Source organism: Colius striatus, chromosome 6, assembly GCF_028858725.1.
Source record: "Colius striatus isolate bColStr4 chromosome 6, bColStr4.1.hap1, whole genome shotgun sequence".
In the NCBI taxonomy this organism is placed as follows: Eukaryota; Metazoa; Chordata; class Aves; order Coliiformes; family Coliidae; genus Colius; species Colius striatus.
Window position 1 is genome coordinate 27486857 of NC_084764.1, and position 26131 is coordinate 27512987.

The 26131-nt window shown below is 39.7% G+C and overlaps 1 protein-coding gene across 1 annotated transcript in view; it reads right to left on the reverse strand.

The window, feature by feature from the left end:
• SEL1L (SEL1L adaptor subunit of SYVN1 ubiquitin ligase) overlaps positions 1-24075 on the reverse strand; it is a 36155-nt gene extending 12080 nt beyond the window's left edge. The window contains exons 1-14 of the mRNA XM_061997930.1: positions 23885-24075; positions 17460-17497; positions 16883-17105; positions 13216-13383; positions 12480-12585; positions 8272-8434; positions 6402-6455; positions 6261-6320; positions 5564-5645; positions 5101-5255; positions 4299-4355; positions 3258-3326; positions 1948-2025; positions 144-206 (exon numbers count right to left, since the gene is read on the reverse strand). Coding sequence (XP_061853914.1) covers positions 144-206; positions 1948-2025; positions 3258-3326; positions 4299-4355; positions 5101-5255; positions 5564-5645; positions 6261-6320; positions 6402-6455; positions 8272-8434; positions 12480-12585; positions 13216-13383; positions 16883-17105; positions 17460-17497; positions 23885-23957 — 1389 coding nt within the window. The 5' untranslated portion in view covers positions 23958-24075. The remainder of the gene's footprint in view (positions 1-143; positions 207-1947; positions 2026-3257; positions 3327-4298; positions 4356-5100; positions 5256-5563; positions 5646-6260; positions 6321-6401; positions 6456-8271; positions 8435-12479; positions 12586-13215; positions 13384-16882; positions 17106-17459; positions 17498-23884) is intronic.
• Positions 24076-26131: the final 2056 nt, after the last annotated feature.

Here is a 26131-nt window from a genome sequence, read left to right on the forward strand (position 1 = left end):
CTTTATTTTTATATTACAGATTTCCTCATGAAGAAATCTTCACAACTAAGTCTTCTACAGAATTTCCCTCCAGAGAAATGGCCTGTTGTCAGTAAAAGTTACACAGTCACCTATGATTAGAAAGAAGATTGCCAAAAGCTTACCACCGGAACTCCTCTTCCATAGAGGTAAGCCATTCCTAATCCACTCTGTCCAACTGGATTACCCTGAAAACACAGGAAAAAAAACCACACTTCTGCAAAGAAAGGCAAAACCTACAGCTACGTCTTTCAAATTTGGTACGTCTTTGACATTCCTAAAACAATGCTCAAGATAGATTTGCTTTGTAACTTTGCTCTTAGTAAGCAATAGTTATTTATGGAGAAAATAGTGTCTTTGTAACTTTTATTCAGTAATTACACAGGTGATTAACAGGAAAAAGAAGTTTTCCATACTAGGTATGACAGTCTGTGGAGTTTCAAAATGTTGTGAGATGTAGGACCCATACCCATAGAAAGGTTGGGTATTAATAGCTTGATCATATTTTTTTTCCATGTTTCAGATGTTTTGGATGCTACAGAAGCTCTCAAAACAACTACAGGAACACTGAGAATCTGTCTTATTGTAAGGGCAAATTGGTGGCTGTCCCATGGGCTGCATTACCAAACACTGGCCCTGAAAAAGTATGCACTATGGCATTCCTTCAATGCCAGGACAGGGAATGGGGCACACTACACAAGCCCATGCACAGGCTGGGGATGGACCGGCTGGAGAGCAGCTCTCTCTGCAGGGAGAGACCTGGGTGTTCTGGTTGACAATACATGAGCCAGCAATGTGCCCTCATGGCCAAGAACGCCGATGGCACCCTAAGATGCATCAAGGAGAGCATGGCCAGCAGGTCAAGGGAGATTCTGCTCCCCCTCTACTCTGCCCTGGTGAGGAAAGGCTGTTGGAACTGGGCCTGGTTAGTCTGGAGAAAAGGAGACTGCAGGGGGATCTCTTGAATATTTACAAATATCTAAATGGTGGGTGTCAGGACATTGGGGCATCACTTTTTCTCTTGTATCTAGTGACAGGACAAGGGGTAATGGAAAGAAGCTGGAACAAAAAAAGTTCCATTTAAACATAAGGAAAAACTTGTTTACTGTTCAGGTGAGGGAGCCCTGGCACAGGCTGCCCAGAGAGGGTGTGGAGTCTCCTTCTCTGGAGGTCTTCAAAACCTGCCTGGATGCATTCCTGTGTGACCTGATCTAGGTAGACCTGCTTCTGCAGGGGGGTTGGACTAGATCTCTACAGGTCCTTTCCAACCCCTACCATTCTGTGATTCTATGATTAGAAACCTTCAGTGAATATAGGAAACTACCAATTGAGAGATCCTGACTCTAGGAGAGAGGTGTAGAACAGCAATGTAATTACAAATGCAAGAACCATAACAACTGCTATCTTAAAACTCCATCTACTGTGTTTCACATGCTAAATGTCTTTCTTGGAGGACTACTCATGCTTTAACTGTACCAATGTTACCGTACAGAATAGCTCAGACATAAGGGATTAAAAGCAAAAAAACCCCATTCCAGTGAGATGAGAGGTATAAACCCCAAACAATTATCTATTCACTGACCAAACAGAACCAAAATAACATAGTATCAGTGCACTGCAAATTTCTGGGAGAAAACAACCTTGGATTCATGAAAATTAACACTTAACAGAATTGCAGGCTATTTAGATGGACGGTACTGATGCCAGCATTCCTAAGAGTTAGGCTCGTGCTGCGCACAGCCACACAGAATACCATGACAAGAACTGAAGGCATCACACAAGCAGGGTTTACTTATGGGCTAATCTGGGACAGATATTGGGAGGAGGTGTGTGCACATGGAAGTGCACAAAAAGAAGCATTTGTAGTATTTCCAAGCTAATCAACTTTTTAGGGCATATGCTTTATTTCTAGCTTACAGACAATCATACCATATCAGCAGCTTTCTTGAAATACTGAAGAGCTGTTTCATTACTCTGAGGTACAACATCACTTCCTTCTGAGTACATCTGAAGAAAAAAGGCATTATTGAAGAATAACTGAAGAAGTCAGTTTAGCATGGAGATCATGAAGCATCTTCACCTTGCATATGAAAGGGAGTCTATTGTACATTCTGACTACTGCATTACTGAATAATTTTTAAAGAACTCATCCAGCACAGGTGGTTTAACTTTCTAATGCAGAATGAACTGCCCATAAAATGAAAAAAAAGTCATGAAAATATCCTTCATTTTTGAGCTCAATCAGTGTGTAGTTTTTACAACCAGGTAAAAATCTTGTTTGGCTTCTACTAGTCTCACTATAATGGCAGTTAAAATATTTCTTGAAAACAATGCAAAAATTGGTTACTAAACCCTGTTAATTTCAGCATCTATTAGACACTCAAGTAGTAGAAAAAGTAGGCACCTGCAATTTCTCCTGTCAAGTGCCTTGACCAACACATTATGCTATTTTTTTGTGCTCTGAGAATTTTACATCCTCCACTGCAGTGACAGCCTGAAAAAGATCAGCTAGAGCTGTTGCTTTATTGCAGCCTAACCTTGGCAAGTAGTCAAATGGAGTAATAAGGACTTCACTCCTTTCAGAGTGAAGGCAGACTACAACCCAGATGTCAGGTAAGTGACCTAAATATCTTTCTTTCTAAGCAGTAACACATTAATATCACCAATAGCAGCTTGTCAATCATATTTTAGATTAAAAAATGGCCTTAAATCTGAGAAAACTGATGCAATGGCCCACCTTGCAGATAGATGTAGGCTTTGGTTCAGAGTAGATGCAGATCTATGAGAAACTCTGACTCAGATGCCTCAGTTTTGTACACATAACAAAAAAGCAGATGTCTTTCCCCTTTCTCTCCTGAATTTACTATTTCCTACCCTGAAAAGTTTTGAGAAGTCTAGCTTTTCCCCACACACTGTATTGAAGAGCATAGTGGCCTGCTCCAAGTTTCGAACTCCATCACAGAAAGGACATTTAAGCATTTAACTGTTTCACTAAAGAAGCAGCTAGTTCAAGCACTACTTAGAAAAAAGAAGTTTCTAAAGTGAAGGAGCAAGTAGAAAATTTAGCCTAGACATAATAAGATTATGACATTCAAATCTTGCAGGACAATTCAAAACAGCAGCAAAACAGAAATACTCAGATGCCAGCATTCAAGTTGTAGACTGCCTTATATCAGAAAGCAGGAAATATTTGGTTTGTTTCATTGAAAAGCAGTCTGCTTACTTTTTGAATGTCTTACCTTTCCTAGAAAGGCCATGGCATGTGAACTGCCAGCATTAGCTGCTTGATTGAAGTACTCAAACGCTCTCTGTAGAGAAGAAAACAAATATTTTAGCCACCATGACTGCAATTTGTCTACCTTTCCTTAGGTAGCAGAGCAGAGGCAAGTAGGTTGTTTGCCAAGTTACTAGGTTCCTCTGGAGACAAGTCCCTCTCTAATTTCATATATGTAACAAAGTTCCCAACTTATAATTGGAATACCGAGCAGCAATCCCTCTCAAGACTGTATTCCAAAAAGCAGAGGGAAAACCCCCAAACCTGCAACTGCTACCACGCGCAATCTACAGAGGTTGATCTTACTTCCTTATTGTACCTCCAAACTCTGCTTCCAAGAGGAGAGATCGGCCAGTTCCTATCCCAGTTTTAAAAAGAGCTTGGTTATTCTCACTCTGACCACTCAATATCATCTCTGGACCCTGACAGTCACTTTAAGGTATATTTTGAAAGTAATGACCATTAACTAATTTCTGATTGGTGGCAGTCTGAAGTAACCATTGGGACTGCACATCCTTAGATCTCCATTGTTTTAGTGCATACTTAAAGAAGAGTTTTGCTATTTTAACTTCTGTAAGCCAACCTAGCTACTGCTTGTATCAGCCAAAGTTTTATTTCCTATGCACACTTAATACCTTTAGTATTGAAAATTGTACTGCTTTGTCTACAGAAGCAGAATATTCTTGCGCACCACAAACTAGACTATAATTACTAATGCACACACAGGGTGTCCACATATACAAAAAGGTCATCCAGTTTCAAGTATTAGTCGATGAAAATCAGGTCTTTGGTTTTGATTTCATTTTTAAGATGATTATTCTTAAACTAACTGCCTAAGAAAATCAGCTCCATGTACTAGTCACATAAAGATTAAGTTTTCTTGAATGAATTTAGTTTTATTGAAGACTACTGAAGTTATTAAATACCTGACACTTCTGTTTAACTGTGGTCTCAGCTACACTTTCTGACAAGTGTAATATGCAACAGAGATTTCCAGAAATGGTACCTGATGATTTTGCTCTACTCCTCTTCCTCCATGCAAGTGTAACTGTCCAAGGCCAACCTAAAAAAAAGATTTTATATTGCAGGTCAGTCACTTTTCTCTAGAGACTTTTTCTAGTAATACAGATGCCAGTGAGCTAATGACATGCACAGAGACAGACTATATTAAGGATGCCACAAAGTCTGAAGACACAGATTTGCTTCAATGACTACAGCACAGTCCTATTTTTTTCACATTAGGTTAAGTGGAAATTTATTCTAGGTAAAAGCGATGTGACTGTCCTAGATAGAAAATAGTAATTGTTTATTTAAATTCTGCCTACCTAACTCTTAAGACATATATGACCAAGTTGAATAGTGATAATTTGCCTATATTAGCCTCCTCCCCTTCTGCATTTTTTGTAGAAGGATCCAGTCTGCAGCACGCCAAAGTCATAGCAGAAACAGCGAAAAACTGAGGTTCCCTGTCAGAGCCATTTCTTCTGATCAAGACTTCCTCCACAACACCTAAAGCTATTCTTAAACTAGTCTGACTGGTTTCTGGTGAAAGCCAAGATCCTCTTTCCTAATACAGTAAAATGGTAATGTTTTGAACTTATTTTCCTCAAAACCCTTGATTTTCTGTCCAAGTTCTACCTTAAACATGCTAAAATATAATGCTCTTGTCATAAAAACTGATCAAGAAATAGCAACTAGGTTGATCTAGAAGAAAGAAAATGAAAGCTGCAAATTCTTTCCATATTTCATAAACTTGTTCCTGTAATTCTTGAAAGCCTCTGGAGGATATCAGGTGAACTTAATCTTACCTGTGCCTGTACATCTCCTTTCTCTGCTAAAAATCGGTAATACTGAATCAAGTCTTCTTCTAGCATCCCACTTGCCATTCCTGGATTTTCTACTTCATCTGCTAAGCGAATTCGCTGAACCACTGTGCCACCAGTCAAAGAAATGTCACTAGCAACTGGAAAACAGACAAGAAATTTTCAGACAGCTTTCTCCAATATAGATATTATACTGCAACTTAGTAACAATGACAGATTTTACTCAGAGGCAATGAAGTACTTTGACATTCTCTAAGAATTAAAGACATTTCAATAGAGATAAAAAAAAATCAGAGATAGAAATAGCACATCACGATTCAGAGCCAAACAGGTAAATTGCTTAATAGCAGGAATTCTCTATTTTTATACTATCAAGTTAGTACTTCCAGTATTTTCTACACAAATGACACAGAAAGTCAACATCATCAGCCTAGGACTGAGTTTTTACCATGATTAGCTACAAGTCGGTAGTGAGTGAGAGCAGATTCACAACTCTGAAGGACTCCTATCCCAGCCCAGTATCGGTAACCCTTGAAAGGAAAACATAGAAACACAGGACAATCAGTTATTTGGCAACATACCACTTGCTAGGTTACAAATCTTTTCCACATTACTTAAGTATGATTTGATGAGACAATAGGCAAAACAAAGGCCATAAGTCTATGGTGTCTTCATTAAAAGGAACTGATTGACACCATTAAATGTTAAGTGTACCAGTATACTTCAGATATTACTCGGGAAAAACACAAATAAGCATAATGATACTCACGGGTGAAAACCTAAAGCTTTTACTTACACGTTGCAATTTATTTGTCTGAAATTTCATGACACTGATTAAAACGGTATCTTCTGCAAAGGTATCTTTCAGTTCCCATTCGACTATACAAATTAAAATCTGACACTTCTGCTTTAAGTCAAGAGAAGTAAACATGATCCATCTAAATTCTTAGTAGTATACAGCTTAAAATGAGCAGACTTTTCCTTAAGTTAAGATGGAATAATGGGGAAGATACTATTGCCCACCCAATGCATGCATGATGATGTAGTATTTGTACAGTGTACTCACATAAATGCAAGTATTACATTAAAAATGTAAGTGTACAAAATGTTCTTGCATATGTAAAATTATTAATTATCTTACTTACCAAGATCATGTGAGCAATCAGATTTCCTCCTAAGGCTCCAAAAGTATAATACACCAGGGCCTTAAAATAAAATCATTGGTTACTTAACATCTGCCTCCAAGATAAAAAAACAGGAGAACAAACTGAAGATTTCTATGTTACCTTAGCTTGACTTGAATTGACTCCTAGACCAGATGCATACAGAAATCCAAGAGCCTAGAAATAAAATAAAGTTTGTCAACATTTAGTTTGAAAAATCCAGGATCTGTTTTCCTAGAATACATAGGTATAAAGAAGTCAAACAACAATTCAAAGCTGCAAAGAATATGCTGAGCCCTACCTTCACTTTGATACCTCCTATATCCATGTCCCTTTTAAAGTATGAAGTTTCTAAATTTTTCAGCTGCCCATGACACTGTCATAAATATATCTCACCAGAATTCAGCCTAGTGGATCGAATGGAAGAAACTACTACTTCCTTGAATACCAAGTGTAGATATGAAGGTCCTGAACTGTGAAAGTATCCCAGCTTGAAGACCCTCAAGTGAAGACTGGCAATATCTGTCAGGTTATTCATGGATCCTAATTGTCTCATACACCAGTGAAAACATACATGAACCATGACTTTCTCAAGAAGAGTCTTACTGTCTAAAAGATTCAGAGAATTTACTATTTTGCATCTGTTCTGTCACGGGTTAGTTGCATATATGACTATAAATACAAGCAGCTAGAATGCACAGAACTGTTTGGATTACTTTTTTCAAGTGTTTTTTAATTCTTAAAATTTACATAATTCCTGCTCTATCTACAGCATCTGTTACAGCTGTATGGCTCAGAGGGGAAACTAGCAGCACAGAAGACCACAGTATGCATGTATATATAGGGGGGTGTGTGTGTGTTAAAGTACCCATATTTTGATGTTCTAAGACTACCCTGGCAATTCCAGAAGAATGTTAAAAAAAAAAACCCAAAAGTCACTTCATGCAGACAGTATTGAGTTTTACACCAATAAAAGACAAAGCCTTCATTGAGATATAAAGTCTCTAAGGAAAATATATTTCAGCTTTCTCTGGTAAATCAGCACACTAACATGTAACAGCAGGAGACTCGGTAGCCAAAGAACCAAAGCAACAGCATAATTCTTAACAAAGCAAACACTTCCAAAACAAGAGAGAGACCTAAACAATAATACATGCAGACACTGTGACACTAAAATTGAGAACATATTTTATGCCATTATACGTGAACAATTTCCACATGAACATACAGTGTTCAAAGGCACATGGCCAAGTGAGTCCATTCCACTAAAGAGCTTTCAAGATTCCCAAGATTTCACAACTTACTAGACTGAACTTCTGTGTTGTGTATATCTAACTATCTCAAAGATAAAACTGCATATGAAGAGCCACAACATCTCACAAAAACCAAAAGAAAAAAGTAACACAGTTTGAGAGATTTTTTGGGTCGAGTCACATATATATCAACCCATTTTTTGACTTACACATCCAAAGTAGTCATTCATACAACAGATAAGAAATTAAATGTAAAATACCACCACACCATGCCATATTACTGGTAATTCAATGCTTTTTGTTTGAACTTTAAGAGAAGACCTGTTTCCTTGTGTTTACTTTGAGGGTGCAGGTGCCATTTGTCATTGCACCCTCAGTAATGCTAGCAGCATGCAGAACCCAGATAAAACAGAAGCATTTGGAGGATAATCCTTGAACCAAAGTAAGGCACTAGAAAGGTAAAGGTAATGAGTAGGCAGGATACAGAAACATTCAGGCAAGTATTCATAAAATATATTTCCTGCATCAGAGCCTGAACCAAATGTTTTACATCAAGTTTTCAAACAATTTTAAAAAGCAGGACTCTGTCTGCTGTCTTTTTTAACCAAGCAACAGATCTCACTGTTCTTGCTCTATTCTGGATGAAAGAACAATCTACAAAACCACCTTAGAGTCAATACAATCCATACAACAATTTACAAACCTGTAAAAACTTCTGTAGAATTTAAGAACATACATACCATTTGTCCTTTAGGAGAACCTTCTTCTGTTAGTTTTTCAAATAGTTCTTTTGATGACTGGATGTTCTGCTTCAGATAATCCCCAAACAATAAAGCATAAGACACTTTCTCCATTGCCTTGGTATGATTCATATCAGCTGCTTTCAGGAGATACTGATATGCTCTTAAAAGAAAACAATTTCTTAGTCACCTTGAGGCAAAGAAGCAGATTCCATTCTTAAACCTGAATACTCTGGGGAGGTGATTTGTTTCTCTGTTTTAGCCTCTTTCCTACAAATGCATCTACCTATAGTCATCTGTTCCAGCTCCAAGTCATCAATCTATGCAACAATTTGTACAATTTAGCTGCTAGACAAACTGGATTTTAATGGTCACTCTATATTTCCTCAAGATATATGAAAAGTTTAAGGTCAAATGAATATGTCTGGTAGCACCAACTTTAAGAACTATACTAGACATCTAGTAGAATCACTACTCTGGTAGCTTCACAGATCATGATAGAAAAAAAGAAGTCTGAAAGAGACTGGAATGTTTTTGAGTACAAAATGATTCCAATGAAAATCATAAGTGTTGAGTCCAAGAAAACTGCATGCATGATCAATTTTGTGATGAAAGAGTCATGCTAACAATGAGAAAGTTCTCTCGAAACTTCCTTTTCTCTTTCAGCCTCAGAACTTACAGTGGTCCTCCAAAGCAATTTCACAGCACTTGGTTTCACACTAATTTAAAAAAATTTAACCTTAAACATCATGAGACTGTACTGTTAAGCATACTTCAGCTTCATTTGTTACTGACATATTATTTGTTATTCAGACAGTATAACATTCTTTTTCTTCACCTCCTTTCTACTCTTCTTTGTATTACAGATTTTATTATTTTTATTATTTTAGTATCTTAACGGTTGGAAGGTACCTCAAAAGATCATCCAGTCCAATCCCCTTGCCAGAGCAGGACGACCTAGATTAAGTCACACAGGAACTCATCCAGGTGGGTTTTGAATGTCTCCAGAGAAGGAGACTCCACAATCCATCCAGGCAGCCTGTTCCAGTGCTCCCTCACCCTCACAGTGAAGAAATTCTTCCTTATGTTTCTTTGGAACCTCTTACGTTCCAGTTTGTACCCACTGCCCCTTGTCCTAGCATTGGACATCATTGAGAAGAATCTGTCTCCATCCTCCCGACACTCGCCCTTTATGTATTTGTAAACATGAGATCATCCATCAGTCTCCCCCAAGCTCCTCAACCTTCCATCACAAGGGAGATATTCCACTCCTTTCATCATCTTTGTGGCCCTGCGCTGAACTCTCTCCAGCAGCTCCCTGTCCTTCTTGAACTGAGGGGCCCAGAAATGGACACTATTCCAGATGGAGTCTCATGAGGATAGAGGAGAGGGGAGAAGAACCTCTCTCCACCTACTGCCCACAGCCCTTCTAATACACCACAGGATGCCATTGGCCTTCTTGGCCATGAAGGTACATGGCTGGCTCATGCTCATCCTGTTCCTCCCAGGACCCCCACGTCCCTTTTCCCTACACTACTCTGTAAGAGTTCATTCCCCAACCTGTACTGGTACATGGGGTTCTTCTTTCCCAGATGCAACACTCTACACTTGCCCTTGTTGAATTTCATTGCATTTCTCCCCACCCAACTCTCCAGCCTTTCCAGGTCTCATTGAATGGCAGCACAGCCTTCTGGTATGTCAGTCACTCCCCCCAGTTTAGTATCATCAGCAAACTTGCTGACAGTGCCTCTGTTCCCTCAGCAAGGTCATTCATGAATATATTGAACAGTATTGGGCCTAGCACAGACACCTGATGGACTCCACTATATACAGACCTCCAACCAGACCCTGCCCCATTGATCACCACTCTCTGCCTTCTTCCCTTCAACTAGTTAACAGTTCACCTCACTACCTGATCTTCCAGCCCACACTTTCTCAGTTTTGCTGTGAGGATGCTGTGGAAGATGGTGTCAGATTGTTTCCTGAAATCAAGATAAACCACATCCACTACACTACCACCATCTATCCACCTGGTTACATCTTCATAAAAGGCTATCAGGTTGGTCAAATATAACTTCCCCTTGGTAAAGCCATGTTGACACTGCTCCTAATGACCCTCTTGTCCTTTAAATGCCTGGAGACAGTACCCAGAATAAGTTGTTCCATCACTTTTCCAGGGATACAGCTGAGGCTGACCGGTCTGTAGTTACCCAGCTACTCCTTCTTACCCTTTTTGAAGACTGGACTGACATTTGCTTTCCTCCAGTGCTCAGGCACCTCTCCTGTTCTCCATGACTTACTGAAGACGATGGAGAGTGGTTTAGCAATGACCTCCACCAGCTCCCTAAGCACTTGCAGGTGCATCCCATTAAGGCCCATGGATTTATGCACATCCAGATTGCTCAGCTGATCCTTAACCCAGTCCTCATCAACCAAACAAAACTCCTTCTTTAACCTGACTTCCTCTGGAGTCTGGGACTCCTGAGGACAGTTTCCAGCAGTACACAGAGGCAAAGAAGGCATTCAGTAACTCTGCCTCCTCTGTATCCTCTGTCACCAGGACACCTGCCTCATTTCAACAGTGGGCCTACACTGCCTCTAGTGTTAGTTTTGTTTGCAGTGTATTTGAAGAAGCCCTTCTTGCTGTCCTTGACCTCCCTTGCAAGGCACAACTCCAGCAAGGCTTTAGCTTTCCTAGTTGCCTCTCTACATCCTCTGATGATAGTCTTCTACTCATCCCAAGTGGCCATCCCTTCCTTCCATGATCTATAGACTCTTCCTCCACTTGACTTTGCTTGACAGTTAAACCATGCAGGTCTCCTAGCTCCCTTGCTTGATTTCCTACCCGCTGGGATGCTCTGATCTTGAGCTTGGAAAAAGTGATCCCTGAATATAGATCAACCACCTTGGGCTCTTTTATCCTCTAATACCCTGTCCCATGGGATGTCCCCTAGTAATTGCTTGAAAATGACGAAATTGGCCCTGCTAAAATCCAGGGTTGTGATCCTGCTTGGTATTCTGTTCCTGTCACACAAGATCCTGAACTCCAAAATCTTGTGGTTGCTGCAGCCAAGGCTGCCCTCAACCTTTATTCCTTCAACCAGACCCTGCTGGTTGTGAGTACAAGATCCAGTAATGCTCCTCTCCTAGTTGGCACATCCACCATTTATATCAAGAAGTTATCATCAATGCACTGAAGGAACCTCCTGGACTGTAGACGACTATATTATTAGTTTCCTTCTTTTATGACAGGCTGAGGACACCTGTTTCCTCCCAAAATTTCATCTAAGAAAGCATAAGGTGTTCAATAAAACTAAGATCTAATATTCCTTTATATAAAATAGTGTAAGAATTGTAAAAGAATACTGTCAGAGTTTAACAGATACTGTCTCCCTTTGTCTTTGCCCAAGTATGATGGACAACCTCTCGCTGTGCTTTAGTTTTGCCCATATATAAAGTAGAAATATGCTCCCTTATCTCCACAAACAAGTTTAAGATGGTTAATAGTGCTCACATAATAATCAGCAGCCTGAAGTCACCACTTACTGATTAAGTTGTCAACAGAGAGTCCAAAGGAGTTCTAAACTAACGCAGCTTAACATATTCTTAATTATAGTGGTAAGCTGACAACTATTTAATGACTAATTGGATATATAGAGTAGAAAATAAACAGACCAGGTGGAACAGAACACACATTTCATGCCTTTTTTTTCCTGTTTTCTCTATACCCATTAACTCCTTTTTCACATAAAGTGTTTTAGAGTCTCAATCATTGGTTGAGATTAAGTTTAATACTATTTTTATGGTGATCAAAAACCACCAGAAAATGGGAATGAAACCACAGCAGGACAACTAGATTATGGGAAACATTTGGAGGAGGACAATTATCTTGCATCATGTTCTCATTTTTTCCTGGGCAGCTGTCACATATATATTGCAGCTAGAGAACTGCAGCATTAGCTCACATTAAGTCAATGTTTTGACAACATCCTCTCTTCAGAAATGAATCTTATACAATTTTTAGTGGATGAAAGCAAGCATAAGTCCGTTTTTCTAAATACCCTGAAATGACTATTTCGAGTACTATCACTACATACTTTGATGCTAAGTCCAATAAAATGCAAAGTCCCAGAGAAACTCAAGTCATTTTCAGTTAAGCCAATGACTAGCCATGTCACCCTTGTGGCAATGGAAAAATGTAGACTTACTCTTTCTTCTGAGCCTTTTTACTGCTTTCATTAAGGATTTTCATTCCAGTCTGATAAACATCTTCAGCTTCTTGCATCTGCCTTCTCTTATTAGACTGCTCTTCAGCTAAAAAAAAAAAAAAAACCAAACAAAAAAAAAGAAGAGTATGTTAAGAGCTCCAATAGCACAGCTCAAGGCTATAACCAATTGGAATTTTCAGAGAATAAAGGGAAACTACAGCCTGAAATATGTTTCTGAAGGTCAGTAAAGAACCCAAGTGATTACACAAAGGTGTAAAGGAGGTGTTGGCTATCTTGGTAGACAGCTTCTTCTCATGTGATGTCTCATGTACAAGTTTGCTGTTAAAATATTATTTTCAGTTCTCTAAAAAGTAAGTTGTGGAAGGAAGAAAGGTTCCTTCTTCAGAAGGACCTTTCCTAGAAAAGGATCGTCTCTGTGCAAATAAAAAAAGCATACTGGGCAATACTGACAGTCCCCTACACTCCTATGGCCTCAGAAACTAAGATTTTTAGATGCCTCCACAAGGTTTCCCAAATAGCTTTCGAAGTGGTATTTATGTTATAATCTTCTCCATTATCATAACTTTGTCTTTATTGTTGTGGGTATATAACAGCATAAAGTAGCCATAAACATGTGACAGATACTTCTATACACTGAAATAAAAGGCATTAAGAGGACTGAGAAGACCAGCTTAAAAAAAGCATCCCTTGGAGAAGAAGGCATCTGATTACTTACTTTCACAGAAGCCCCACTTTTGATCTTTCTTGTAATCATAGGTTGTTGCACACCAAAACCTCCCATCTTCCCTGCCATCTGCAGTGCACTCGGCATACTCCTTCTCCATGAACAGAAAGGGGAAGTGGCAAGGTTCACCATCTGCAGTGCCTCCAATAGCTGTCAAAACTGAAAATACAGACCCAGGAATTAGGCTGCTTTCCCTCATTCCACAAATTAAAAGTCATCTACTACACACGGGAAAGCACTCCTAAGTTGGTTTTAATTTCTATGAACCACATTAGGACAGAAAAAATCCTAATTTACGTAAGTCTAAAAACCCCAATTATTTTTCTAAATAGGACTTGGAAAAATATTCTTATTTTTCATTAGGAAATGAAACACAAGGTATGTGGGTTCTTATATTCCTCATCTCTAAGCTAGAAAATATTTTTGTTTAGACTGATGAAGGCAAATCTCAGTTACATTTTATTGCTTACCAAAATAAAGCCTTCCTTTTCAGTTTCTCATCTATGCACTCCCTTCCTCAGGTAAAACACTATCCTTGGAAGTGCATTCCAACACACTTTAGAAACATTCATTTTAGACCCAGGGTTAGATACAATCTTGATAGAACCATTCACACTGTCAAATGTGATACTGAAAGTACTTGAATATCAGCAGGAAGTATAGTTAGAACATAAAATAGTAAGAAAACAATGAAATCACTGAGTCTAGTCACTTTCTATTGTTGCATATTGCTATATTGAAAACTTTATTTCAGTTTGCTAATATAAGTTGCATTTATAATCACTTTCAATACCATGTTTTATCAATTCTCATTCAAAGGTTATCAATTCAAATATTGCAGTATTTTAAAATAAAATCAATCTTCTAAGAATTATCTTTGGTTTTTGAAAATGAAATTATTTCAATTAGCCTTTTCTAAAGCTTCTCCCTTTCACTAAGCTAAATCCAAAAGTTGAGTTCAGCTTCATTTTTAAGACATTTGCAAAGTCATGCAATTGAGAATGTCAATTATGCAGTGTTCTTACAAATTAAGTTTGTAATTCTTGTGGTTCCAGAGAAGGCTCTTTTTTTTCTTTATGGTCTATAATTGTAAGGCCTAGAGACCACACTAATTTCAAAATGTCATGTGGATTTTTTGAAGCACAAGAAAGTCTCTAGCATTAGTTAGCCAGTTCAGATTGTTCTTCATAATTTGATTCCTTAGCAGATGTTCCAACACATCAAGGTGATTATCTCATAACACAAGGAAAAACGTTAATTTCAGAAACTGAACTAAAAACTAATGTGTCTGGATGCAATTAGCCTGGAATCGTTTTAGACATCTGTTAACCATGGAGTAATGCACAAACTCATGCTAAGGATACATATAACTACAATTGATTGGACTTATCGCTGTCATTTGAATAAACTCCAGGTCCAGGATATTAACATTACTTGCAAACTAAGTTTTACTTGTATTGTTTAATATCTTGTCTCCTGTATTGAAAGCAATTGGACATAAATATTTTACACAGTGCTCTGCATGACAGCTGTACAATACAGTTATGAAATTACTCTGCTCCTTGCCTTTCTGTAATTCTAAATGAATTCTAAATTCAAGTATAACGTTGTTTGTTCCCCCAGACAGTAACAAATACTGCAATGCAATCATACGATAAAATGTTCACTACAGTTATTTTATCATGTACTTAATGATAAATACAATCTGAGGCAAATAATTTACTCAGAGGATAAATTACTTTTTGACCAAGTGAGATTGCAAGTAGCAATTTATCGTTTTTTCTATGTCTGAATAAAGTGAGTAAATAAGAGCACAATATAAAGTACTATCTACATCTCATAATTTATGCTGCAGGAAACCCAAATATACATTACTTTTCAGTATCGGTTACATTATTGCGAGATTGCTCCAAATAGGAAAACACACAGCAGGAATTGCCAGCTCTATTTAAAGTCATGGGCAGTTTTCAGCAAAAGCTGTTAGTATGGAACTTGAACTTACAGCACAAGAGATAACTGACTAAAAAAATATTTCCTTTACACACAAGACCTCCTCTTTAATCAGAAGAGAGCAGGACAACTTCTTTCTTAAAAGCCTTAGTAGTACTAATTCTAAATTACTGATGATTTTTTTATCCCCTCCACTCAATATCCCGCAAAACACACACAGAAACTTGAATATTTTTTTTTCCCCCCCTCTGCAATCTCATGACCATAGGCAGGAGCCAAATGGTATTTACCAAACCTCTAATCTCCCTTAATGCAGTCCTGTCACCCATAGCTCATGATGTAACATCTGTACCTGAGGTAGGTTCCCGTTCTGCTCAGTTTAGAAGTTTGCCAGTAAAGCTGTCCTTAGCACACTTTCTTGCCTGTCAGAATACACATACTTTTCCTTCAGAATTGCTTTTTAGGTAAAACCAGTAATCCTTGCATCCACAACACTTATTTGCTTCATAATAGGTTCCAAAAACTACACAAGACTTCTAAACTGATGATTTTGGAAATTTAATTGCAGTACTTTGACAGGTGTAGCTAAAAACCTTAGATGCCAGGGAGCAAGCCATCTGGTTACATATTTCTAGTATGATATTAAAAGTATATTAACCTTTAGTCAGAGCAGTCTACTTCAAAAGTAAATGTGGTGCTTAGGTTTGATGTCGTACAAGAAAAAAGTATCTAAAATCACTAAGTAGCTTCCTGCCACAAAACAGTAAGCTACTTAGTGATTTTAGATACTTTTTTCTTGTACGACATCAAACCTATCAACCACAATACTTTATCCTGTTCCTGAGTTTTTACAAACTGTATACTACTTCTGTGTTAATAAGGAATGATAATTAGAAAATACTGAAAGTTAGTATATAATAGAGCTCATTTCCTAACTCCTGCTTTCTTTTGACATTCCAATCTGAGTTGAGAAGATTAACAAATACTGCAATGTAACTATACTTTTTCAGTGAAGTTTAAGATTTACTTTTTAGGGATAAGTGAAAAGGACAAGATTTTGCTGTACAGGCTACAGTACTCAACTGTGCCACCTAGTTACCATCCACTACTGACTGCAAGTCATAAAAAAAAATTAAATTCATATTTTTACTAGGAGTAAGAAATCCCACTATCTCCTGGGAATTCAAGCACAAGAACATAAGGTTTTACCTACATTTAAAAACGTGCTGAAGTTTACATGCAATTTAGATGTTGCCCTCAGGCTCCTAATGTCATCCTAGAAAGTTTGTCTTTATATTACAATTTGTTCCTTCTCCATCAACTGGCTCTCCAGATAAACAGCCAGCAAGTTGAAATGTTGATGCAATTTCTCTTCCTATGGTTGGTATACATACACACAGCATAGTATGTGTGATTGAGTCTCATTTGAAGAAATCAGGGCACTCTCCCTGTAATAGTTAAGCCTTTCCAACAAGAATAATTACGGAAAACCCTCCCAAATGCATGTAAAAATAACCACTCAGGTTTCAATCACAGTATTTGAAAACTTTTTGATGTTACTTTCTAATGGAAAAGGCAGCAATTAGCATTCTATATCAGAAAGGTTAGGTGACTAGTTATTTCCTATGTTTGAAGTTATTATTTCAGATGCTAAAGTTACTCAGATGCATCTTTCTTGCCACTTGTTTAGAAGTCTATGAGCAGTTACCAGCACTCTGTATTTCTGCTTCTTCCAAATCCTTATTTAATAGATTTGACACTTCTAGAGAGTTCAACTCTTCCAGCGAATTCTCTTTTTCCTCTTCTTGACTGTGAAAGTTCTCTTCTCTCTCCAATTGAGAGTCTGATTTCCCTGATTCAAGGAAGATCTGACCTGCTACCACTCGAGTTCCCGTGGAATGGTCCTTTACCCGGTCCTCTGCAGATAAAGTCTGAAGGAAAGAAGCCACATAATTTAAAATATTAGAAACTGAAGAGCAGCAGCTGGCAGAAAGCCCATTAATTTTCAAAGATATGATTAGATAACACAAAAAGTTTAAACAGTAACATCCAAAGAAAGTTGAGCTACCTCTATCAGATCTCATTGAATCTCTTATTCAGTTATTTAAAAAAAAAAAAAATGTAAAGATATAACACAACGTTATTTTTTCTGAGGCATAAAAGAAATTGAGAGAGCAAGAGTTATAGAACTGTTTAATACAGGAATCAAATCACAGTTCTGAATGTCACACCTTTGTTCTCATTCTGCAAAAAAAACCAGAATAACTAGAAACTTATTTCCTCACCTTTGAATCCAGTGATTCATCTTGATTTCCCTCTTCATCTAGAAGAGATGTTGTAAGTCAGTAAAAACTCTTCCATAACTAATTTTCTCAGAAATAAAAGTAGTTTTATCTGTAATATTGTACCACGGTTCTGAAAAATGCTAATGTACCAAGTCGACCAATGTACTTCAGAAAGACTTTGTTAATATTGTCAGGAAGAATCAAATGTTTCACAGATGATCCTAAGTTATGCCCCCACAACTGTGTAACCAATACTGTAAAAAAGTGTAGATTAAAAAAAAAAAAGAAACCCAACACAAATAAATTCTCCAGATTACTCCACAGTCTGAACTGTTCCAGTCCACCTAAACTACTTTAAAAAGGTATGCATCAAGCAAAAGCATTTATGCAACCTAAGGTTTTTAGTCACCAAATCAGTTTTAGTATAAACAGCTTCAGTACTGACCAGAAAGTTACATTAATACTACCTCATTTATAATTAACCATTCTTCTTTGTAGAAAACCAATTCCTTTTGCCTGACATGTACATTAAAATCTTCATATAGAAGTTTCTCTTCAGAACTGTAAGAGATTAGTTTGTCTTGAAGATACTGTTTAAGAGCTGCAAGCCTTGTTTAACTGTCATCTTTCTTATCTGAAAGGGCTATGATATGATATTTGATTACCAAGATTGGAAAGAGAAGAAATGGTAAAGGAGAAAGGTTATTAGTCAAAGACCTAAAGCAACAGAAGTGAAAAGGAGGGAGAACATTATTAAAAAAGCTTATTTATGACAGTTTTACAATTGTTTTGTAGAATTGTGTCTCTTATTTTCTTTGTTCCTGTAACTTAAATGGGCTTCAACTGAAAGCCTCTAAAATTATCACAGCTGAAATGTGACTGTTCCCAGCCATCAGTATCTGATTACCACCTCATTTAGATAAACAACTTCCCCTTTTGAAAGAAGAAGCTACAGACATGCCTCTCGCCAGTATACAACTCACTTAAACTGAAATAAAACCTCAGGATAGAAACAGATGACTAAGCAAAGCTGCTACTACCGTCTTCCCCAGCACCTTCTGAGACTCAGGTATGTAATACCTGGGAGCACGGGTAAGGCATTGACAGACTGGAGACCTGCACTGTGACTAGAAAAGGCATCTAAATTTATAGAAGTTAATGCCCTGTACATGAGATAGACCATTTAGTATGTTAGGATTAGCTGTTAAAAAACTACCCGCACAAATACCGAATGCCAAGAAAACTCCCAAAAGCTAAGCTGTTGCAGCAAACAAAATTTCCATACTTTTTCATCCTTGTGCAAGCAAGGTGTCTTACTGGTGATAAACCATCTCTGAAGTGACAAACTACAAACATGATGCTTTATCAGTTCATGTTTTAAAGACTTATTACTATAACAGAGCAACTGTCAACATTACCAATGAAGAGGCTAATCTTGGAAGTCAGATTCCAGAAAGTTTTTTACTTTGAGAATTTTTACTTTGAGATATAGCAGAGTAATAAAAACAAAGAAAAAATGCTAAAACTGATAAGTGAAGCTGCAAAACTGATGTGACAAGTTTGACAGCAAAACTGAGACAGGTAATGGCCTGTTGAGCATACCGAATGGGATGTAAAGTTTGACTACTGGCAGATAGAGAATTAAAAAGGATCTAAAACAGTGTGGGTAAGCAGCTGTAGCCTACAGGTCCAAGAATGAAAGCATGTAGAAGCCTTCACAAAAACTAGTGGAGATAGCAAAGAGCACTCCAGATGAAACAGACCCTGAAAGCAGCAATCAAGACAGCATAAGAACAAACACCAATTCGGAAAAAAACCACCAAAAGGTAGAAGAAAAAACAAGGCTAGGTGTACTTCTTGGCAGAGACCACAGTGCTCATCAGCTTGAGGAATATAACAGATAAGGCCAACCACGAAAAGTCATAAGAAGGTCTATCACTGAATATCAGCACTTCAGATTACCATATAAGTTATTTTTTTTCAAAAACAGTAAACTGAGTATGCATTTAGGATACTTGGTGGTTTGTTCTATTTTGAAACTATGAGACAAATTTGAATTCACTATGTTTGCCAGAAATGACATTCTACAATCCTAAATAATTTTGATCTAAAACAAATGCCACTCCTACATCTTCAAAACTTCAGAGCTTGTCCAGAGATTCAGACATGCTTCTGAAGTGGGGAAAACTAAAACAGGGTTAACCTACCCAGTAGCTTGTATGCTGCTATTAATACATACAAAGGACTTATACAGTACCTATTACTGCAGTAACAGACACCATGTTATTTTTAACAGCTACAGCAGCTAGGATGGTTTAGTGTTGTCTGCTCAAAATCAACCTATATGCCTGAAAGCGCTAGACCATTCTGGCTTTTGGCAAAGGCTTTACTAACTGATTTCAATTTGTGGAAGGTTGACTTTATAAAAGACCACACAAGGTCAAATATAAATAGAGTATACTATCTATGCACAGATATCAAAGAGCAATTTTTTTGCTACTTCATATGCAAAGTAAAAGGTTTACCAAATTGAAAGGCAAGAAACATCTGAGCAACATAAGGTAGAGCTCATTAAATGTTCACTGTTCTTCCCTGGAAGCAAATAAACCTATTTCACATCTATTGCACCATTTAAATTATTTCAGAAGGAATAAGTTTTGTTATTAAGAAGTTATACTTGACTAATTGTTTTCTAAACAGTGCTTCCAAAATAGCACTAAAGTAACAGCAAAATATGACTAACTGTTTTTAGCTCTGGGACTTCCTTCTGAGTTAGGCAAATGATTGATAGACAGTGATGTTAGGCAGTGATGATTGATAACGTGTCTAGAGGAGGGATCACTTAGAGCCTTGTTATTTCACAGAACTGCTGACTAATACGCACCCGCTACTCTCAGAAGCTTGTCTACTTCTAAGAAACTGTTAAGAAAACTATTCTGAAAGTCTTAGTGATAAGATCTATGGAAGGTCACAGTTTGACCTAAGAGCAGCTTCTTAGTCAAGGCTCAACTACTGAACAAAGTCACAAGTCACAGATGTGTGTGCACCTGTTTCAGAGACCAAAGCTGATAGTTTAGTTTGTTTTTCCACAGTTCAATTAAAAAAAAGTAACTTTTTTTTTTTTTTTCATGGCTGCCCAATTCTATAAACCCCTTCTGGAAAGGCCAATTGGAAATTAACCTTAACATCTGTTGACAGATTAGGGAGATGCAATGATATATCAAAGGGTAAACATAGACAAAAATACCTGTGGCTAAAACAGGTAGCTGATGATGATGTACAGAACGCTTTACTTACAAACAGTGCTAAGCTGCAGACATTGCTGGGTGCTCTCATGTCCAGCTAGGACTCCAGAACACTTCACAGAGCCAAACACCTGTTTCAACCATCCACCACTTGACATATAATTAAAATCAGCCTTTAAAATATATTCATTTTTCCTCAATTAGAAAGACCAGTATTCAATCAATTTAAATACAGTAAAAGTACTCTGGCAGTCTATGCTAGATAAAAAGATCCTATCTTATGCTGGATAAAGATCCTACCATTTTCTGAAAATTACCACTTCCAAGAGAGTGCTATGGAAAGAGTGGTAGAAACAAGAAGAGCTGTGCACTATGATTCATCAAGAACAGCGTCATTAGCTTGATGGAGCCCAACAGTTCAAAGTTTTAGAAGAACGAACCAACTGACAGCCTATAAAGCTAAAGGACTGCTACTACCAGACAAGAAATAGCATTAGTTGCAATGTTAGAATGGTCACTCACCTTTAGGAAATAGTAGAAAATTCAACAAGCACAAGTAGCTGACAATCTCCCATAGCTCTGATGAATGACCTTAACTGATCACTGTAGTTAGTTTCCTTCCATTTTTTGCCAAGATCTTCAAGCTTCAAACACTATCACCATAAAGCGACGAGTTAGAGTTTGCAAGCTCTAAAGAAGTGAGCTCCAAAGTGGGCTGTACACAACCCAGGGAGTGTGCTAGCCAATCCACTGGAGGTGCAGGAAGGAAATACCTTTTCTATCATTAATAAACAAAACATTTCTTAATACAGTGTTTATTTCACCTTTATCTAATTCTGTTTTCATTTACTGTTTTTGTGCATGGTATGATGTACATAACATGTTAGTGTAGTATAAGTCAAAACACTGAAGATGCACACTCAGAAGTTTTTTTACTGAGATGTATGTAAGAACAAAAAAGCTATGGCAAAGACTTGAGGCATCCATCACAGATTTTTTTTTCTGTGGTATTTTTAGTTATTTCTTTCAATGTCTTTTTCACACAAGTGACTAGTTAGACTTTGAAAGAGAATACAAACCCTCGTTATCCTATGTAATATGTTATAAATGTAAGAGATTTGTTTTCAATGTTCTTAATCAATGATCAACAGAAGCAGCAGCAGACTACCACTGCTGGAATAAGCAGAAGTTATCCAGCCTCAGCTGGAACACACAGTTACCATTTTTTTAGCTGGTTTTGCCAATTCCCTATGGACTCCTCAATATTCTTTCTCCAGTCCCTAATGTTCAACTTCTTAATAATTTGTACCAATATTTAATCTTTTAAAAATAGAACTCATTTCTTTAGGCCTAGGGTTTCTTGTGTTCACATCAAGTTTTCAAGATTCAAGTAAAGTTTATGACTATAGTTAGGTTTTAAAGCTGTAGTTAAAAGACTCACTACTAAAAAAAATCTCATTAAAATATCTTCTTAAGTGTAATACTTGAACCATATTCTTTTTAAAATCCCTCCCTTCAACCCATACTCCAGATGACTGTTTGCAAAGAGATAATAAGAATAAACAAGTATTCAAGGAAGCATTTAACACACAGTCTCTAGGCTTGTACCAGCATCTTGGAGAAACATTGATGAAATGATGACTACCTTTTCTTTCTGAATGACTCTTGACAAAAAAATGGGAGTGAAAAAGTCTTCCTGGTATAATCTGCTGCCAAAAGCTGGACTCTGAACACTCTTTTCTAATTAATTCTGGATATTAATGAACAGTTGTACCTGACTCTAGTGATTTAAGTTTGGCATCAGCTCCTAATTTTTCATGTACTGTACCATGCGCTTTCATGGGACTACTAATTGTATTAGTTCAATGGACTCTAAAAATATGGTTTTTGAAGGCTGAATTAAGCCATCAGAACTTCATATGCACAAACATAGCTTTGTGACAGTGGAAAAGCAGTCAAGACAGAAGAGTTGCATGCAAGCACAGTCACCGATGCACACTTAACAGCGCTTAATTTTATCACCTGGCATGCTGACAACAGATGGTTCACCTGACACAAATAGTCTCATCTCACCATAGCTTCTTCCTTCATATATCCACTATCATTGAGAACACATCACTCAAAGTCTGGGTACACCTCTCTGAACTCACAGAATTTGTATGTATTTTTTCCTATACCCTGGGAAGTTCCTTGCTGGCTTGTAAAATTACCTACAAAGCTCATATCTGTGCTTGGTATCTATTCTGAACTCCAGTCATGTAATTTTAAATTCAATACTCTACCACATACATGAAAATGAATCCCAAACCACAGAACTTACCTCTAGAGAAAACGTTGGTATTCTCCTGAAATACTACTGATAGTCTAAAAGCACATTCCCAGTAGCACTGGGTAAGGAGTGCTTTAGAAACACTATATAAACAATAGCATTGCATATCTCCCCCACCTGCACATGGTGGGGAGATGGGTGTGGGAGATAGAAGCCCCAGGAAAGGAAGTAGATGGCAACCTATGAAAAGCGCAGAAAATCCAAGCTGCGTAACAACAAAAGATGCCTCCCCCCCTCCCCCAGTATTATAGCAACCTAATGCAGGCCCCAGAAACGCTACATATATGTATTTGTTCTGATAACTCCGACATCGGCGTTATTACCTCCTCAGCAAGAAAAGGCATACGAGGAAGGAAACAAGCCTCATTTCAGTTTTGAGCAGAAAAGATGGTACTAAGCAGGTTCTTAACGAGCTCTTTAAAGGCAAGAGCCAGAGTAAACAACGTGTTCACCTATATCTGGCCTACCAAACAGCCCCCAGTGAGGCAATGCCAGCAGGCACAGAACAAGCAATGGACCCACAGCCCCTAGGCCAGCCTGACACCACCACCCCGCTACTCGTGGTCACGCAGCTGACAGGAGTCCCGTACTCCTCCCCTCCTCTCCCGCTCCCCTACACCGCCTCAGCGCCCCGGCGAGGCCGGAGCTGCCTCCACGCACCCCAAGCCTCGCCAAGCAAACTGGGTCCCCTCACCCGCCGCCTCTGCTCCCCTGTGCGCACGCCAGGACCCCCACAGACCCACCCGGCAGCAGTGGCCCGCACCCTCTTCCCCGCAGCGGGCCGCAGGGGGCGAGGCCGCCCCAGAGCTGAGGCCCAGCGGGGCCCGGAGAGGCGGCACCCCAATACTAACCGGCCGCGGACAGTCCTCCGGCCCAGAGCGCGGCGAGGCACAGCGCCAGGCCGACGCGCGCCCACCGCCCCATCCCGCCGGGCTCCGCAGGGGCCACCGCCAGGCCCCGAGTCCGGCTCCTTCGCTCCGCCCGCAGCCACCAATCCGCTGCTGCGCTGCCGGCCAGCGACCGACTACTGGCAGCAGCACACGCAACCCCCCCCCAGGAACGGCTTGCTCTACATGGCCCGCTCCCATTGGCTAGGGTGAAGTACGGAGCGCCGGTCAAGCCCTCTTGGGGACCAATAGCATGGTACAATGACAACACGTGCCGCTGCGAGTGGCGGCTACGTGCACCCGCCCTTCTGAAATAACGGCTCCCATTGGCTCACGGGCCCGCTCCTACAGCACCCACAGTGCCTCGCGCAGGCCGCCTCGAGGCCTCGGGGAGGGACCGGGACTACCTGCCCCACAATCCCCCGCGCCAAACTGCGCAGGGAGCGGCAGGGAGCGGCAGCGCCGCCGAACGCCGCCTGCTGGCCGTGTGCAGGAGCCAGAGCAAGCCGGCGCCCCGCCCCGCCCCGCCCCGCCCCGCCCCGCCCCGCGCCGCCCCGCCCCCCTTGCCCCGCGCCGCGCCTACCCGAGCCGTGCTGCCGGAGCCCACAGGTGCTGTACAGGCAGCGGAGCTGTAGTTTCATGCTTCGGGCTCCTGCCGCAGGCGCCGAGGCGGGCCGGGCGAGCTTTTGACAGTCGTGTGTAGCGGTCGGAAACGCGGCGGTGCGGTAGCAGTTTTGTGACACAGCGGGGCTAAAGTCGGAGCCGTGGCTCCAGTCGTTCTGTGGGACACGTGAAGAGGGAAGGTGAAAGCTTAGCTTAGTTTACTACATTCTTGTTTGGATCTTCTTTTGTAGGTTTTTGTTTGTTTGTTTTTCCCCTCAGTGGAAAACTGTAGGGTTTATGATTTCAGTTTGCATCAAGGAGCTCAACTTCAGACAATGGAATTCCAGACAACTCACTTTATTGATTAGGTGTATGGGAAGCAGCAGTAAATATCTGTCTGAACTGACACAGCTGAAGGATGCGAAACACAAAGCATGCAATTAGTTGATCTTCAGATGTTAGCTCTGGTAAGAGATCGAGGACTGTGGGACACAACTAGGCTTTCGTAAGAATCACATTGTTCTGTAGGTCAATTGAAAAAACAACTAAGGAAGGGGACCAGCATCTGAACCTGTATTGGCCTAAAACTTCTAAATGAACTCATAAATGTTGCTGTTACAGGATGGTGCCATTGTACAATGCTTTGACTTACAAAGTGCATTTGTCCCACATGGTCTAAATAACATGAAGCCATCTCATCCTTACTGAACTACAATTGGAGTCTCTGCAGGGTTAAGGATGGCCACCAGTGGCTGTGTTTCTCTCACAGGAACCTGTGGGATGTGCAGTCCCAAGTGTGGCTGGCTGAGAGCTTTTCTACCTGCTGGGATCAGCTCTGCAGGCAAGTGAATGCCTTTACTGCTTCAGCTAGGAAGTGTCTTGAGTAGTAGTAAGCGTCTTGGATAGCTCTAACGGGTAGTTCTGATTCTAATTAGGGGAATACTCAAGTACCAGACATTTTTTTCTGGCTACAGTACAGTGCCCACCAGTTTAGGCAAACTGAAGCTGCATTACAGTGTGGGGAGTGCTGTTGTTTCAGTACAGGTGTGAGGGGCCTTCACAAGGGTGTTTCCAAAACTACCCTCCGCAGGATGAAGGAGGACAGTGTGCCAGCCTGCCCAGGTGCGAGTGGGGCTGCCTGAGGGAGAGAGGCTTGCTGAGGCCTGCCCAGGCCACCTGGCCCCCAGGGGAGGTAGAGAGGAGTGGGAACCATCTCAGTGGATGCTCCTGCAATTATCACCTTCGGGTTACATTGTGAATGTGTATTGGGTTTACCTGGCAAGGTTTTGCTGGCAAGGAGGGACTATGGAGGTGGCTTCTGTGAAAACAGATCAGGAGCTGCCCTGCAGGAACAAATTCCTAGTGTCTCTAAGATGGACCTACAACAGGCCAAAACTGAGCAAGTCAGCAATGTTGGTAGTGCCTGTGTGAGAACATACTTAAGAAGCTGTAAAAACTGCTACACAACAGCAGATGAAGGAGAGGAGTGATAAAATGTAAGAGAAACATCTCAAGACAAGGTCAGTGAAGAAAGCAGGAGGAAGTGCTCCAGGTACTGAAGCAAAGATTCCTCTGCAGCTTGTGGAGAAGCCCACGGTGATGTAGGTT